This window comes from Euleptes europaea, chromosome 7 (genome assembly GCF_029931775.1).
Source record: "Euleptes europaea isolate rEulEur1 chromosome 7, rEulEur1.hap1, whole genome shotgun sequence".
In the NCBI taxonomy this organism is placed as follows: Eukaryota; Metazoa; Chordata; class Lepidosauria; order Squamata; family Sphaerodactylidae; genus Euleptes; species Euleptes europaea.
Genome location: NC_079318.1, coordinates 44,814,318 through 44,828,562, shown reverse-complemented (window position 1 = coordinate 44,828,562; position 14,245 = coordinate 44,814,318). Strand labels below are relative to the sequence as shown.

General features: G+C 43.8%; 1 protein-coding gene across 2 annotated transcripts in view; it reads left to right on the top strand.

Moving 5' to 3' along the window:
• Window positions 1-10,306, top strand: part of COQ8A (coenzyme Q8A) — a 39,904-nt gene extending 29,598 nt beyond the window's left edge. Inside the window, exons 8-14 of one of the 2 annotated variants that reach the window (XM_056853113.1) lie at window positions 776-857; window positions 1,370-1,463; window positions 2,101-2,242; window positions 5,637-5,744; window positions 6,719-6,784; window positions 7,621-7,707; window positions 9,731-10,306. In XM_056853113.1, the coding sequence (XP_056709091.1) occupies window positions 776-857; window positions 1,370-1,463; window positions 2,101-2,242; window positions 5,637-5,744; window positions 6,719-6,784; window positions 7,621-7,707; window positions 9,731-10,009 (858 nt within the window). In that variant the 3' untranslated portion in view covers window positions 10,010-10,306. Of the gene's footprint in view, window positions 1-775; window positions 858-1,369; window positions 1,468-2,100; window positions 2,243-5,636; window positions 5,745-6,718; window positions 6,785-7,620; window positions 7,708-9,730 lie in introns of both variants that reach the window. The other variant, XM_056853114.1, reaches the window with a different exon arrangement.
• The last annotated feature ends 3,939 nt before the right edge of the window (window positions 10,307-14,245 follow it).

Genomic DNA, 14,245 nt, shown 5'->3' with positions numbered 1-14,245 from the left:
ATGAAGGGAGCCAGCGTGGTGTAATTGTGTGTTCAACTGACATCTGGGAGACTTGGATTCTGCCTTGAAACTCACTGGATGTTTTTGGGCCAGTCACACTTTTTCAGCCAGACTTTGCTAGCGCAGGATGCAATGTAGATGGGAGAACAACGCATGAACGCCATGAGCCCCTTGGAGGAAAGGCCTGAACACTTGGGGCCTTGACTAGGTTGCTGGGGCATTGCTGTTGTGAATCCAGGCCAGGTTAAAAGTGCTGGAAAATTACTATTGTTGCAGCTGTTCATGCCAGTCTGTTATCCAGAGCATAGATGTTAATCTGTGAAAGCTCCCACCCCCCCGTCCTCGGTACAGGTGTCCTGAGTTGTTGATTTCTCAGGTTGTGTTTCAAGTGTATCAGCTTGGAGCTTCTGAGACGCACAAACTGTATTTTATTTTATTTGGCATTCCCTCACTGACTCATATTAGTCCCTCCTCCCTGTATTTTTTATTTTGTGTTTTATGTTATGTGTTTATATTGTTTTGTTTTAAATAATGTATATTTCTGTATTTTAAATGCTTTAAAAATCTGAAATGTTTTAATCTTGTACTGTAATGTTCATTGCTTTGGGAGACCCTGAATTGGGCAAAAAGAAACACTTCATAGAAACACTTCAAAAATTAGTATTAAGGAACGTGGGGACTTAAGGTGGCTGACCCTTTGAGTGAGCAGGAGTATGTTTAGAGATTGGGTTCGGATTAATCACTCTCTTGTTGTGACCACTTTTCATTCTTGCAGTATCCTGGTGTGGCCCAGAGCATCAATAGCGATGTCAGCAATCTGATGACTGTCCTTAGTATGAGCAACGTTCTCCCAGAAGGTAAAGTCATTAGAAACTGTAAGAAGGGAGGGGGATGGCCGTAGGAGAAAAGCAGCAACACTGGCCATATTGTTGTCTTAGTTGGGTGGTGTGATTTTGTGTGTTTGTGTGCCAGCTGTGCACATTAGTGAAGTTGCTCCAGACTCTTCACTGTGGGGGAGATCTGACTGGTGAGAGAACAGAATTGCCCCCAAAGTGGTTTGTGTCTTCTGCACACCGTAGTGAGGGAGTTTTGCTACTGCTCTGCCATTGCTGGATGGTCATTAGTGCATTATTAGTAATTTTTATTCTGGATGAGGGATCGTAGCTGAAGATAAGGGTGCATGAACTTCCGAAGAACCCCAGCTCTGCCTCTTGGCTTTAGGGCAGAGATTAGCAGCTATGGCAGGTTAAAGATGTGTGTATTGCACTTCAACTTAGAACTTAATTTTTCCAGCGAGCCCTCAGGTTCTTACTGAAACCAACCCTGTCAACTTTTCAGCTGTTTCTTCCTTTTGCAATATTGCCTCTAGGTCTCTTTCCTGAACATCTGATTGAAGTTCTGAGCAGAGAACTGGCCCTGGAATGTGACTACAAGAGAGAAGCTGCCTGCGCAAAGAAATTCAAGTATGTTTACCCTATACTATCTTCTCCCACATTCCCCTCATTTTAATATGTAGTGTTGATGAAGCGCAGTGGGAGGGCATTAATGTTGGAATCATTCCAAAGGCTTGGATATGTAGGGTATTAGGGCAAGCCATGAGTTGGTCGTGACTCGATGGCATACAATTATGATTATTAATTGTCTTTCGTGCAGAATTAAGAAGCCCAGTGGATTGATATCTGCTGTTCCTCCTTTGCAGAAATCCCTGACCACACAGAACAAAGCTCCCCAACCTTCTTGAGCCTGGGGGTACATTTGGAATTTTGGCATAGCATGGTTGGCGGCAGCAACCAAATGGCTGCCACAACATGGCTGCTGCTGGAGGCAGAGCCAGACACAAAATGATCGCCAAAGCTTAACTTCAGTAACACAGTATAGATTGTGATGTTGTGGTGGCAGCTGCTACTGAAGCAACATTCTAAAAACTCTATATAGCTGATCAAATATCCAATAGTCAGTCAGAAGCCTTGCTGGACAAAAGCCCTACCTGGCCCCACCCACTTCCTAAAAACACCTGGCGGATGCCAGAAAAGGTGTTCGTTGGCACTCCCCTGACATAGAGGCTCTTGGGCTCTTGACTCTTTATTTACTGTCCTCCAGGGAGCTGCTTAAGGACCACCCATTCTTCTATGTCCCCACTGTGGTGGATGAGCTCTGCAGCCAGCATGTCCTGACAACTGAGCTGGTGTCTGGGTTTCCGCTGGATCAAGCTGAAGGATTAAGCCAGGAGATCCGGAATGAGGTACGGTGCCGTTTCATCGTGTAGGTGGAGATGAAAATAGGTTCACAGTACAGCAGAATGCTGCTGTGTGTCTTATGGCGTTTTGTCAGGAGACTGGAATTGGGCAGCTTGGGTCTAAGCTAAATGTTATAAGGAACCAAGAGGCTGGAAAAACAGGTTGCTTACCTGTACCTGTTCCTTGAGTGGTCACCTGTGAATTCACACTAGGCTTTGTGCCTGTGTACAGCTATGATTCAGAAACTTCAAGAAAGCACTTATCTTTCCCCCATAGAGACATAACATTTGGACTGCAATTTCCTTTGTAACACTGTGCTAGTACAACTGCAGGTGCGTTTGCAAGGGAGAATTGCTGAGGGGGCGCTCATATCTTTCCCACCGCTCCTTGTTATACTATTTTGAGCGGCTGGAAACGGAGGGTCTTTTCTCCATGAGTTGTTTGTCTCAGTTTTGATGCTTGGGAGAAGTGGAGTTTTCCCTGCTTCCTCACAGCATCATGGTACATTTGTGTACCATCCAGGTTTTCTCTGGTTTCTTTGTGATCTTTCTCAAACCTGCTTTGCTTCAAAACTTTAGGTAAGATGACTGGCTGCTATGAGGATGGAAAGTTAGGACTTTCCTGATCCCCATCCACACTGCAGCTTTCCCCATTTTCTGATCCTGAAGTGGCCATGCCTTTCTGTGTGTGTAAGGAGGTTTTTTTCTTTTGTTTTTATAGGCAGTTGAATATTGTTCTGACATGTTATAACATTTGTGTGTCGGATCTCCGATCTCCTGTATTTTATTTTTTAAGTCTCTATCCCTTTTTGTTGCAAAGATATGCCTTTCCCCTTATATCTGTGCAGTGAAAGGGGCTAGAAACTTCTGTTTTAAATGAAGGATGAGAATTCAGAAACCCTGATGCATATTGTTATAATATTACAGTAATATTCAATTTTTTAAAAAAAAACCAACCTGAAAGTCCCAGTAGCATGAAAATATGCAGCAATGAGGGTGGTCGTTGCTAGGGGGCTGGGGCAGGGAAAATGTGAGGAAACATACCACGTGGGAGCCCTGTTGCCACTGCACTGCTGGCAGCAGTGGGGGAAACCACACAACACTGTCTCCTGTGTAGAAAACACAGGTTGCTTGAGGGAAAATCAATTGCAAGGGAGGAATGTGCTGATGGATGTTAAGTGCCCTGCCCACCTGTTGGTCCAGTCTTCCAGGTGCCCCCTTTAGGGAGGCATCTCAGTAGACATATGGATGAGGTTTCATGTGACCTGAAATGTTGGCTGGGTCCACGCTAAGCCTTAGAAACATGTCTGCTGGTGGTGGCAGTAAAGGCTAGTGTCCTGCCTGTACTGATATCAGCCATTTGTGCTGGACAAGAAATAAAGTTTTTGTGAAGCTTTCCTGCCTGGTTGACAGAAGGCAGTTTTTTAAACAGGTGACCAAGTATGTAACTATTTATTAACCTGGCATGGCTAGCTCTGTAGCAAGCTCTCTGAAAATGTGTGCTGATATAAAAATCAGATGTGTTGCTTCAGAATGCCATCTTCCTTAGCTTGTCTAGTCTTGTTTCTTGCGCTTATTTCCGATAGTTCCAAAGTAGTTTATATGTGGTGATCAGGTAGTTTCCTATTCAGCTACTGGTCAGGCCCAGGTCTCCTTGAACCTGCATATAGGGAACAATAGTGGGATTCTCTGTGCTCCCAAAGCCCCATTCTGTGCTACTAGGCCAGCGTGCTTCCTTTGTTTCTCCATTTCTGAAAGCTGTTTCATTGGGTGAACGTGACCTTGTGCGTAGGTGACCCGCTTGGCAAAGAGATCGCCTTCTGGTCTCACCTCCCAAGAAAGGGGGAAATATATCACTTTCGCATTGCATAAGTAACCAAATATAGGTTCCGGAGCTTGGGCCAGCTCTAGTGGCCAAATGTTGTTGGAAAAGTACCTCTCAGTAAACAAGAGGCATAAAAGACGGGAAGCGTGGACAAAAGGGCATTGGACCTGAATATAGTAGAGGCTGGAGAGTTAACTGGAGGACAGGCTGTCCTAGCTGCTGCTGCGTTGGCAGATGGAACTGCCCTGGTATTTTAACACAGGCATCTTTATGGCCTCCGACGGGTTTAACACCTGTTGACACGTCACTGAGGAATAGTGCACTGTGTGCTGTCTAAAGAGAACTTCTGGTGATACGGCAGAGATCTAAGTTTTCTTGCTGCGTCACCTAAGTAAGCTGGGGGTTTTTTCTTCTACCAACCACTATGGCTAATATTGAAGTTAAAACATTGACAGATCAATTAGACGTTCGCAGTCTTGGTGTCGATCCACACATCACTGGACATTTTACTGTCATAACTGTTCATCTCCTGGGTTTACCTATATGGATGGGAGTGACTAAAAATGCAGTATTGTAGAATCGTAGAGTTGGAAGGGATCTCTAGGGTCATCTAGTCCAACCCCCTGCACAATGCAGGAGATTCACAACTACCTCCCCCCTCACAATTCACAAGTACCTCACCTTCCTCTAACTACCTCTTCCTCACCCCCACACCCCCAATCCAATGATGCATGGATTCTGTCGTAGTGGTAAAGCCTGTGGCCTTGACCAAATGTGAAGTAGCTACAGAAGGTAGCAGAAGCATGCTTCCACAAATGAAACATATGGCTCCCAGACTTCCAATCTCCCCCATGCCTCCCAAGGATGCTACGCTATGTTGGCATCTTATGTTGTTTCACACAGTACACAAATCAGTTACACGCTTGGCATACAGAAGTAGCCTGTCCCAGCTCTGTTGTCTGTATCTGTATACTGCACATATTTTGAAACCCTTGTTTATCGTATTTAGACAGCCTTTTTTTGAGAGTACACAATAAAAATCTAGCGTGGGCCTGAAAACTATAGATGGAAAGCCTCTTAGCTGAGTTAAATGTTCACATAACTTGTTCTCTCCTCCTGCCTTTCTCTCAGGTAACGTGGACTCTAATCTGGGCTCCTGATTAAGCCACAACTTTCCAAAGGAAAGTAGAGAGCAGTCAAGGCACCTGTCCCTGATTCTTAGAATCAGAATTATTCCCCTCCACCCACCCCGGGCAGTGAAAGAGTTATCTATAGCAACAACTGCACTGAGGAATTTTTGTGGTGATCAGTCACCTGGCACACTTGGTATGATTGATTTAAGAATCTGCAGCAGCTCCCAAAGCAAAATTCTCATGATTGGCTTGAAGTCAGAAGAAACTCTGTGCAAGAAATCTCTTCACGGGTATCCTTGAAGGCCCCGTGAAATATGCCTGGCAGTCTGTTCTACATGCCTAAAGTATTAAATGGAAGGAAGTGTAAGGAAGGTACCAACAGTTGATTATTGCAACTTCTTGATTTTTTTTTAAATGCCTCCTTCTATTGCAACACTTCCAGATCTGCCACAACATACTACATTTGTGCCTGCGAGAGCTTTTTGAATTCAGATATATGCAGACTGATCCAAACTGGTCTAACTTCTTCTATGACCCAGAATTGCACAAGGTAAGCTCTGGTAGATGCCGACTTGCTCTTTTGCACCTTTAGGCCAATGATTAAAGATTTTAGAGTAGGGTGAGTCTGAAGACACCTCACCAGGACTTTCCCCAGGGGTCTTAGTGGCCAGTCTGCCTCTGAATGCACCCAATGCTAAAGTAAGAGAGCAGTAAACTACTGCACTTATATCATCTTCAGTGATGTCCGAAGTGCAGAAGTAGATGCCCTGACTTGGTTGGCCCAGGCTAGCCTGATCTCATCAGGTCTTGAAAGCTAAGCAGGAAATGTTCAGAGGTGGTTTGCCATTGCAGAGATAGGCAGTGGCAAACCACCTCTGAACATCTCCTGTCATGAAAACCCCACAGGGTCACCATAAGTTGGCTGTGATTTGATGGCACTTTCCACCACCAACACAGAAATAGATAATTGGCTTCAATAGGGTCTTCTGTCTTCTTTTGAGGCCTCTTTAGCTGAAAGAAGCTGCCAGGCAAGTGCTTGGGAGACCTTTTAAATGAGCAGCCTGAGACAACAATTCCAGAGGGAGTATCCCGCACCTTAGTCTGGCCATGTTGGCAGCTTTGCGCAGCAGGACCCAGGAGTGTTAACTGCATTCGTGTCCCTGACATGTTCAAATATTGTCCATTGAAATATTTTAGATTTGTTCTGTTTTGTTGCTTCTTTGTAAATTCTCATTTTGTTCTCCGTGCCCCTTCCAAGTCAGGCTCGTTTTCTGAAAACAACTTTTGTTCTTGGTTTTGTTAATACTGGGGATCAAGTTCAGAAATTCTCCAATATTTGGTCTCTTTCCAGTGGCATGGTTGTATATAAACATCTGCAGAATGTAAATGTTTAGATTTTCAATAAGTCCACTGAGAGACAGATGGAGAAAGAGGATCAAACCTTTTGGCTTTTCTACCAGACATTGTTTTCTGTACAATGGTTTGTTTTGTGGAGTAGGCATGTTTGTATGTCTCCTTACCCAGGTGGCGCTTCTGGATTTTGGAGCAACCAGAGGTTTTGATCAGGAGTTCACAGATGTCTACATTGAGGTGAGAGCCCTTGGCCGTTTGCTCAGGTGGGCTTATGTCACTGGTTCAGAAGCCTATGATGTGTTGGAAAACACACAGCTTGACTCCCCTATGCATATTTTAACTCTTCCTTCTTTCTCATGCAATTGTACACTGGTTTGGCTGTTTGCTGCACACTGAGAGAGAACTTGAAGTGTTCAGTTATCGCAGGAATCATTGTTCAAGCAGTAGCACTGGACATGATTCTTGTGCATACCACATCCTACTTTGAAAATGCATTAACTGCCCTCTCCAGGTGCCTGGGTTCACAAGCATACATTTAGACCAACATGCTGATGCTGACATTAAAGAAAGAAATTGCTCATTAGAGACAAGGGGGGTTTCCTTGTGTAACAGCTTCTTGCTGTTCTTAAAAATACTTCCACTAACATTACGTTTTCTATGTCAGCATAAGTAGGCTGCAGCAAACTCGCTGTTGTTTTCCTGTATTCAAACTCTACTTTGAGGAAGCAGTGTCTGACCATTGTGTGCTCAGTCCTGTTGAGTTCTATCCTCTTCTGCTCCAATCCATTGCAAAATACCCTTAAGCCAGTGAGTTTTTCATGTGTTGGCCCCTTGCCTCTATTTTGGTTCTTGTGTATCTGACAATGTGATTCCTTTCATCTAGGCATCATGTCTGCTCTTAAGTGATAACGGTTGAAATTTAAAGCCTTTCGAAGCTGCCAGCATTCGAGGGGTGGAAATGCTTGGCTCAACAAAGAGCCAGCTCACTTTTGATGATGTGGAAGGTGCTTAATTGGAGAGTCTCCTACATCTTTTCCTGCTTTTGAATTCTTTTCTTGATTTTCTTCCCGTAGTTAATCAAGGCAGCTGCTGATATGGACAGAGAAAGAGTGTTGAAGAAGTCGATAGAAATGAAATTCCTGACTGGTTATGAAATAAAGGTACATAAGAATTGAACAGTTCACTCCCTGCTTATTTGCTGATGTGACTAAGTTATCTTTTTCGGGTCAGCAAAGAATGAAAATACTGTAGATACCCACTTTTGAAGAAAGGGTGGGAATGATTTGCTCTCCAAAATTACGATGAAAGTTGCTTTTTGTGTAGTTCCTAAGCTTTATGTCTAGCTTTCTTTAATTTTATTATTATCTTAATGGCAAGGTAGCTTTCTCCAAGAGTGATTTTAAAGATTACCAGTTAGTATTCCAATTAAAATATTCAGCAGTTCCCTTTATATTTGTAATAGGCACAAAAGCCAACTCTTCCAATATGGGAATGGTAGTCAGCGCTGTGTCATGGTCCAGTGGTCACTGCTTACTAAGAAGCCTCTCTAACTACAATGCAGTTAAGTTCATTGTTATTCCTCCAAGGACCGCAGGGGCAGCACATACGGTTCTCCTTACCCTATCTGTATCTGTTCCACACACCAGTGACGTAGATTAGGCTGCGAGAGTGTGGCTAGCCCAAGGACATCCAAGACGTTTCATGGCAGAATGGGGCTTTGAACCTGGGTCTCACAGATCTTAGTCAAACACTGACCACTCCACCACAGAAGCTCTCCGGTCGTATCTAATCTCCCCTCCCGTAGTGGTCTCATGGGGGTTCTCTCCCTTGGTGAAGGCTCAGGGACAGGTCCAAGATGCTTGTGATTGCGAAGTGCTGGTGCTGGGCAGAATTTGAAAGGGCCGCGTGGTACAAGTGTTGGGCGGTGTTATGAATTGTCATTTTGTGACTCCTCCTCCCATCACTGTTTTGTGAATGGCTCTGACTAATGGACTATACGCCTTTGGTTTGTTTGGAGTATACAAGTGGGAATCCACAAGAAACTTGCGGAGAGGGTGAATCTCCCACCCCCTTAGCTTCTTTCCCTCTTCTTTCCTTTCTATTTCCTTCCCTCTTTCTACCCCCATTTCCCCCCTTCCCCTTATCTGTCAACCTACCCTCATCTCTTTCTCCCCCTTTCTTCCTTTCTCTGTCAGTCTGCCCCTCCTCTTCTCTGTCAACCTACTCCCTCGCTATTTCTTCTCCTGACGAATCCTCCCCGCCTTCAGCGCTGCTTCTCTTCACAGTCTGGCCGGTGAGAAGTTAACGGGAAAGTTTTTAAAGGGACAGCTGAGCTGGCTCCTACAGAGGCTGGGGTGAGAAGAAGCCTTCTCCCCAACTCACAAGGCTCTGTAATAGCCTAGTCAGCTGTCCTTTTCAAACTTTCCCCTGGTTTCTGATGGTCCAGACTGAGGGGAAAATCCATGCTGGAGATGGGCAAGTGGGAGCGAAGAATCCTCTCTGCCCCCCACTTCCAGGCCTGCTTCTCTCTGCCGGTTGGAAGCCGGTTGGAAGCCGACAAGAAAGTTTTAAAAGGGACAGCTGAGCCGGCGACTTCAGAGCAGCTACAGAGTGGGGGAGATGGTTGCTTCTCACACCAGCCTCTGTAGCCACTGGCTCAGCTGCCGTTTTAAAACTTTCCTGCTGGCTAATCAGCCAGACTGTGGGGAGAAACAGAGCTGCAGGTGTGTGTATTTGTGGGAGGAGGATTTCTCAGTAGCAGTATTTTCATCGCTGCTTTCCCCCATCCTCTTCCTGTCCCCTGCTGCTGTAGCTCTTGTGTTTTGGGATTTTTAACCCTCACAACTTTTTATTAGATTAAGATTATTATGCAACACTGGGGGGGGGGTCCCCCCAAGTTCAAAGAAAAATATCTCTTCTTCCCATGTGGGCCCAATCAGTAGATATAAGTTTCTGCAGATGAGCCCCCATGTGGCTGTGTAGATGTCACAAGTCCACCCACCCCTGCTCTAGAGCATGCAGGGAACATAAAACAAGGTGGAAAAAGTCTGTAGTTGCGAATTGTTAAATGCTGCTGATTGGCTGTTGCTGTTCATGAACATTGCTTGTCTGGTTCATAACATCACTTTCTTTTCAGTAAGACCAGCTGATCATTCTCACCCTTCTTGTCTTCCTTTCACTCAGGCCATGGAAGATGCCCATTTGGATGCTGTCCTCATCCTGGGAGAAGCTTTTGCTTCCAGCGAACCTTTTGACTTTGGCTTGCAGAGCACAACTGAGAAGATTCATGGCTTAATCCCAGTCATGCTGAAGCACAGGTTGATCCCTCCACCGGAAGAGACCTACTCTCTCCACCGGAAAATGGGTGGTTCCTTTCTCATATGTTCCAAACTGAAAGCCAAAATTCCATGCAAGGACATGTTTCAGCAGGCCTACAGTAATTATTGGAGTAGAAGAGCCTGAAAGGAACAGTAACACAGAATAACTTCCAGCTGTCAACTTGTTTTTTAATGGCCAATCATCCACAGTGCAATTCTTGTCTGTCGTACCTTCAGAAATCTCCTTAACAGTGCAACAGCCTGCCTTTGGGAAGCAGAACTCCTGATTTAAGAGACAATGCTGTCCTTTTGTTGGGCATATCTCCTACACTTTATATTCTTACCAGGTTATCTGTGCAGCCTCTGCTTTACAGAAAATTGTAGTCTATTTAGTGTAGGGACTGTGGGGAAGGGTAGGCAGCTGTGTTTCTCACTTATTGGTATCCACTGTCTTATTTAATACTGATAGCTGCGTTTATCAAGGGGATTTTTAAGATGTGGAGTGGAGGAAAGAACCAACAGTTGGCAGTGAAATCCATTTTCAGTTCTCTGAATGTTTGTGGGGGTTTTCTTTACTTTTTTTTCTGCTAAGGGGGAATGCCAGTGGTTTCACATTAAAATATAGTCTGCCAGCATTAACTCAAAGAAAACCCTATTTTTATGATGTTTGGGAGTCTAATGTGTGGGATCTTTCAGATGGAGCAGTGTATGATTGTGTACATAGGCAAATTTTATGCCTTTAGTTTTCAGAGCGGTGGCAAGGAAAGTGAAGATTTTGAACAGCCTGAATAACGCAAGTGGGACAGTAGGAACACCTGAGGGTGAGATTCAGTGGCCTGATTTTGTGCTGAACGTATAAACAGAGGGAATGTGATGGAGAATTAGAGAAACAAAAACTTGAACTGTGGTGTTTGTAAAAACTCAGCATTGAAGCTACACTTTTTCCATACCTGCATCTTTATAATGCAGTTTTTGATAGGATGGAGGGATGTATCTTATGGGCTCCTCATAGCATCATTTAAGGTGTTTCAAGGTTTCATTGAAAAGTATAATACATGTTTAATAGCTGAATGCACAACTTTAAGCAGTTGGAGGCAAGCTGGCAGGGTTTTTTTTGTACAACAGTAGTAACTGTACAACTTCCAACTGATTTCCAATAAAGAAGTGCTTGTACAGATTTCTGCTTGGCTGTGGTTTACTTATTCAATTAATCTGACTCTATTCCTCAAATGATGTCTGACTACTTTGTTGCTGTCTGCATGATGATTTAACACCCTCTTACATAGGTTTTGTCCTTTCCGCACTTTGTATGGGAGACCAAGTCACGTAGTATGAGGTAAACAGCCCATACTGACTACCATCCTGTAGTTAAATGCCCATTGAAATCAATGGACACAAATGTACTTAACTTAGGTCGTGCTGTGATGGTGCTCATTTTCTGGAGATGTTTGTAACTATTGCTAGCTATTCTACCAATAAAAGTAATTGGCTGTAGTAGCAAGACAACACTGTGGTAAATACAAAACCTCTTAAGAGACAGTGGTAAAATGAATAACACATTTCCAAGGTAAATAAAATAATTGAGATCCAGCATGGTGTAGTGGTTAAGAGCAGTGGTTTGGAACAGTAGACGCCAATCTGGAGAACCAGGTTTGATTCCTCACTCCTCCACATGAGCGGCGGACTCTAATCTGGTGAACTGGGTTGGTTTCCCCACTTCTACACATGGAGCCAGCTGGGTGACCTTGGGCTAGTCACAGCTCTTAGAGCTCTCTCAGCCCCACCTAGCTCACAGGGTGTTTGTTGTGGGGAGGGGAAGGTGGTTGTAAGCTGGTTTGATTCTTCCTTAAGTGGTAGATAAAGTCGGTGGTAGGTTTCTCACGTGATCCGTGGGGAGGGAAGAAGAGTTGGTTTTTGTATGCCACCTCTCATCAATAGCCCAGCTGGTCCACCTCCATCAGCATGGTCAATGACTGGAATATCATGCTATAAGTGTGCTTTGCAAGGAGATGCTTGAGATACTGGATTGAGGGACCCGCTACTTCAGTACTGACTTGAATAGTCGGTCTAGTTTATAACATAGAAGGTACTGTAAGCAGACATGTCACCCCCTGAAAGAGGGCCTCTATTTGTGTAGGCTAAAAATCTGCCTAAATCATGTGGCAAGCCACTGCATAAAGCTCCACACACAATTGCATTATAAGCTGCCACGTAGTTGGTTTGCTGCATTTAAGAAGTCACTTGCCACTTACCTTGGTTTTTCAGTGCCAAGACAGCTGGGGTACAAGAAGTTTACTTACCTGTGACTTTGTTCAAATAGCTCCTCAGGAACATGTTTTTCAGTGTAGGAGTGGCTTTTGGCTCATCTGACCTGAAACAAAGGTAACTCAGCTTTTCCCTCTGGGCTGTACTTTTGTCGTTTTGTTTGATGGGGAAAATTGCTGAAACCTCTATTGATGTACTTAATTTTTCAAACCATATGGCAGAAGCACAGATTGGTCCCTGTCACCAGAGGTGAAATGTGGCTGAACCTTGGAGAAAACTATGTGGAAATGTTGCCTGCTGTTCATTCTAATACATCATTGTGAGTGTAATTGTATATTTATCACCGAGTGGACACATTGATCCTTTACTTTGATAAAGATAACTTCTCGTTTGACTTTAAAATTCTGATATTTAACACTGATATTTAACATTGTTTCCAGCATGCTGAACTCTAAGGGACTTTTTTTTTTTTTTTTGGCGATTCCTGAGATTAAAGAATGCAGCCATCTAGATGTTTGCAGGAATGATGAAATGTCAAGATGGTTAAAGCACTAACAGTATAAAAAGCTGACAAGGAGATCATTGAACCAAGCCCTTAGAATGCTATCTGGATTCTGCACCGGCAATTGAACTGATGTGCATTTCACAACCCTATAATCCACTCCGCATTTTATATCATGCGAGAATAGTTCTACTGTAACTTAACTTTGCAACTGATTTCTATGTTCTCACTAAATAAGCTTGAAATATCAACAGATTTTCTAAACCAGCCTTAACGCTCCATGTTGACAAATAATATTCAAGAACAGGTGAGATAGTGTATGGAGTGTGAAACCACCCTCATGGTCCCAAAGCCAAGTCTCTTACTGCATAGTAATCTATTACCTGTAGAATTTGGGCAGAGGAACACTGAATGTGTGTGTGAGTGTGTGCATGCCGTCAAGTCACAGCTACCTTATGGTGACCTCGTAGGTTTTTCAAGGAAAGAGACATTCAGAGTTCCTTTGCCATTGCCTGCCACCGTGTGGGCTGAGAGAGTTATGAGAGAACTGACTGGCCCAAGGTCACCCAGCAGGCTCCATATGGAGGAGAGGGGGAATCAAACCCAGTTCTCCAGATTAGAGGCTGCTGCTTTTAACCACTACATGCTGGCTCTCACATCGAAGGTACTAGATACAAATACTTGATAAGCAACATTAAACCTATATCATCGGCTAAAAAAACCATTAGAACAGGCTATTTTGCTACATTGCTTTGGGAGCTATATCCATGCAAAGTTCATCTTTGGTGCAGAAGAGTGAGGGGCTGAATATATTAGCAACACAACTGCTTCAGGGGAAGAGAGTTAGACTTGTTACTATGACCAAACTGATGTTTCATCCGCTTGACTAAAAATTACCACACTCTAGAAGCCTTTTGGTAATAAGATGATGCACTGCTCCATTACAGCTATGAAATTTCCCAGCAGGACAAGTACACACTGAGGGCTTCTGTGTGTGAAAGCTCTTGGTTTTTCTGGGATGGGTCACATCATCTTGTGTATTCAAAGCTTTCCTTTAAGTTTCTCCTGTTTGGCTCAACACAAAAATCTTTTGTCTCATTTGTTTCTGGTACCTCCCGTATCCTGTCTGACCTCTGCCTAAGCAGTTTGTAAATGAACCATTTATCTTGCCCCTACTACAGCAGTACAGTTGCACACGAGGAAGGGGGGACCAGCCCAGGCTAAAACAGGGGTAGCATGTTGAGTGTGAGCTGACCAGATGTCACGAAAGACCACTAACTATGCAAATGTAACTACAGGCTCTTCTGAAGAAAGAAAAGATGTTTGCTACAGCTGAGTTTATATGACTACTCCACCAGTTCCCCCACTCACCTCCCCAAAAGATTAATAATAGAGGGGGCAAAAAAAGACAAACCATCTTTATTTCTAATAGTTCCCTGTTTTATTGCAATACATCAAAGTAGGTTAATATTAAGTGTTACCAACATAAAATATTGGTGACTGGTCATTTATTACAGCATTGACTGAGCCACCTTAAATATTTCTGTGCAAAAGAATCTACATCATTGTTCTGGAGCAGAGGGTCTCTTACAAATGTCCTCTATAACATTGAGG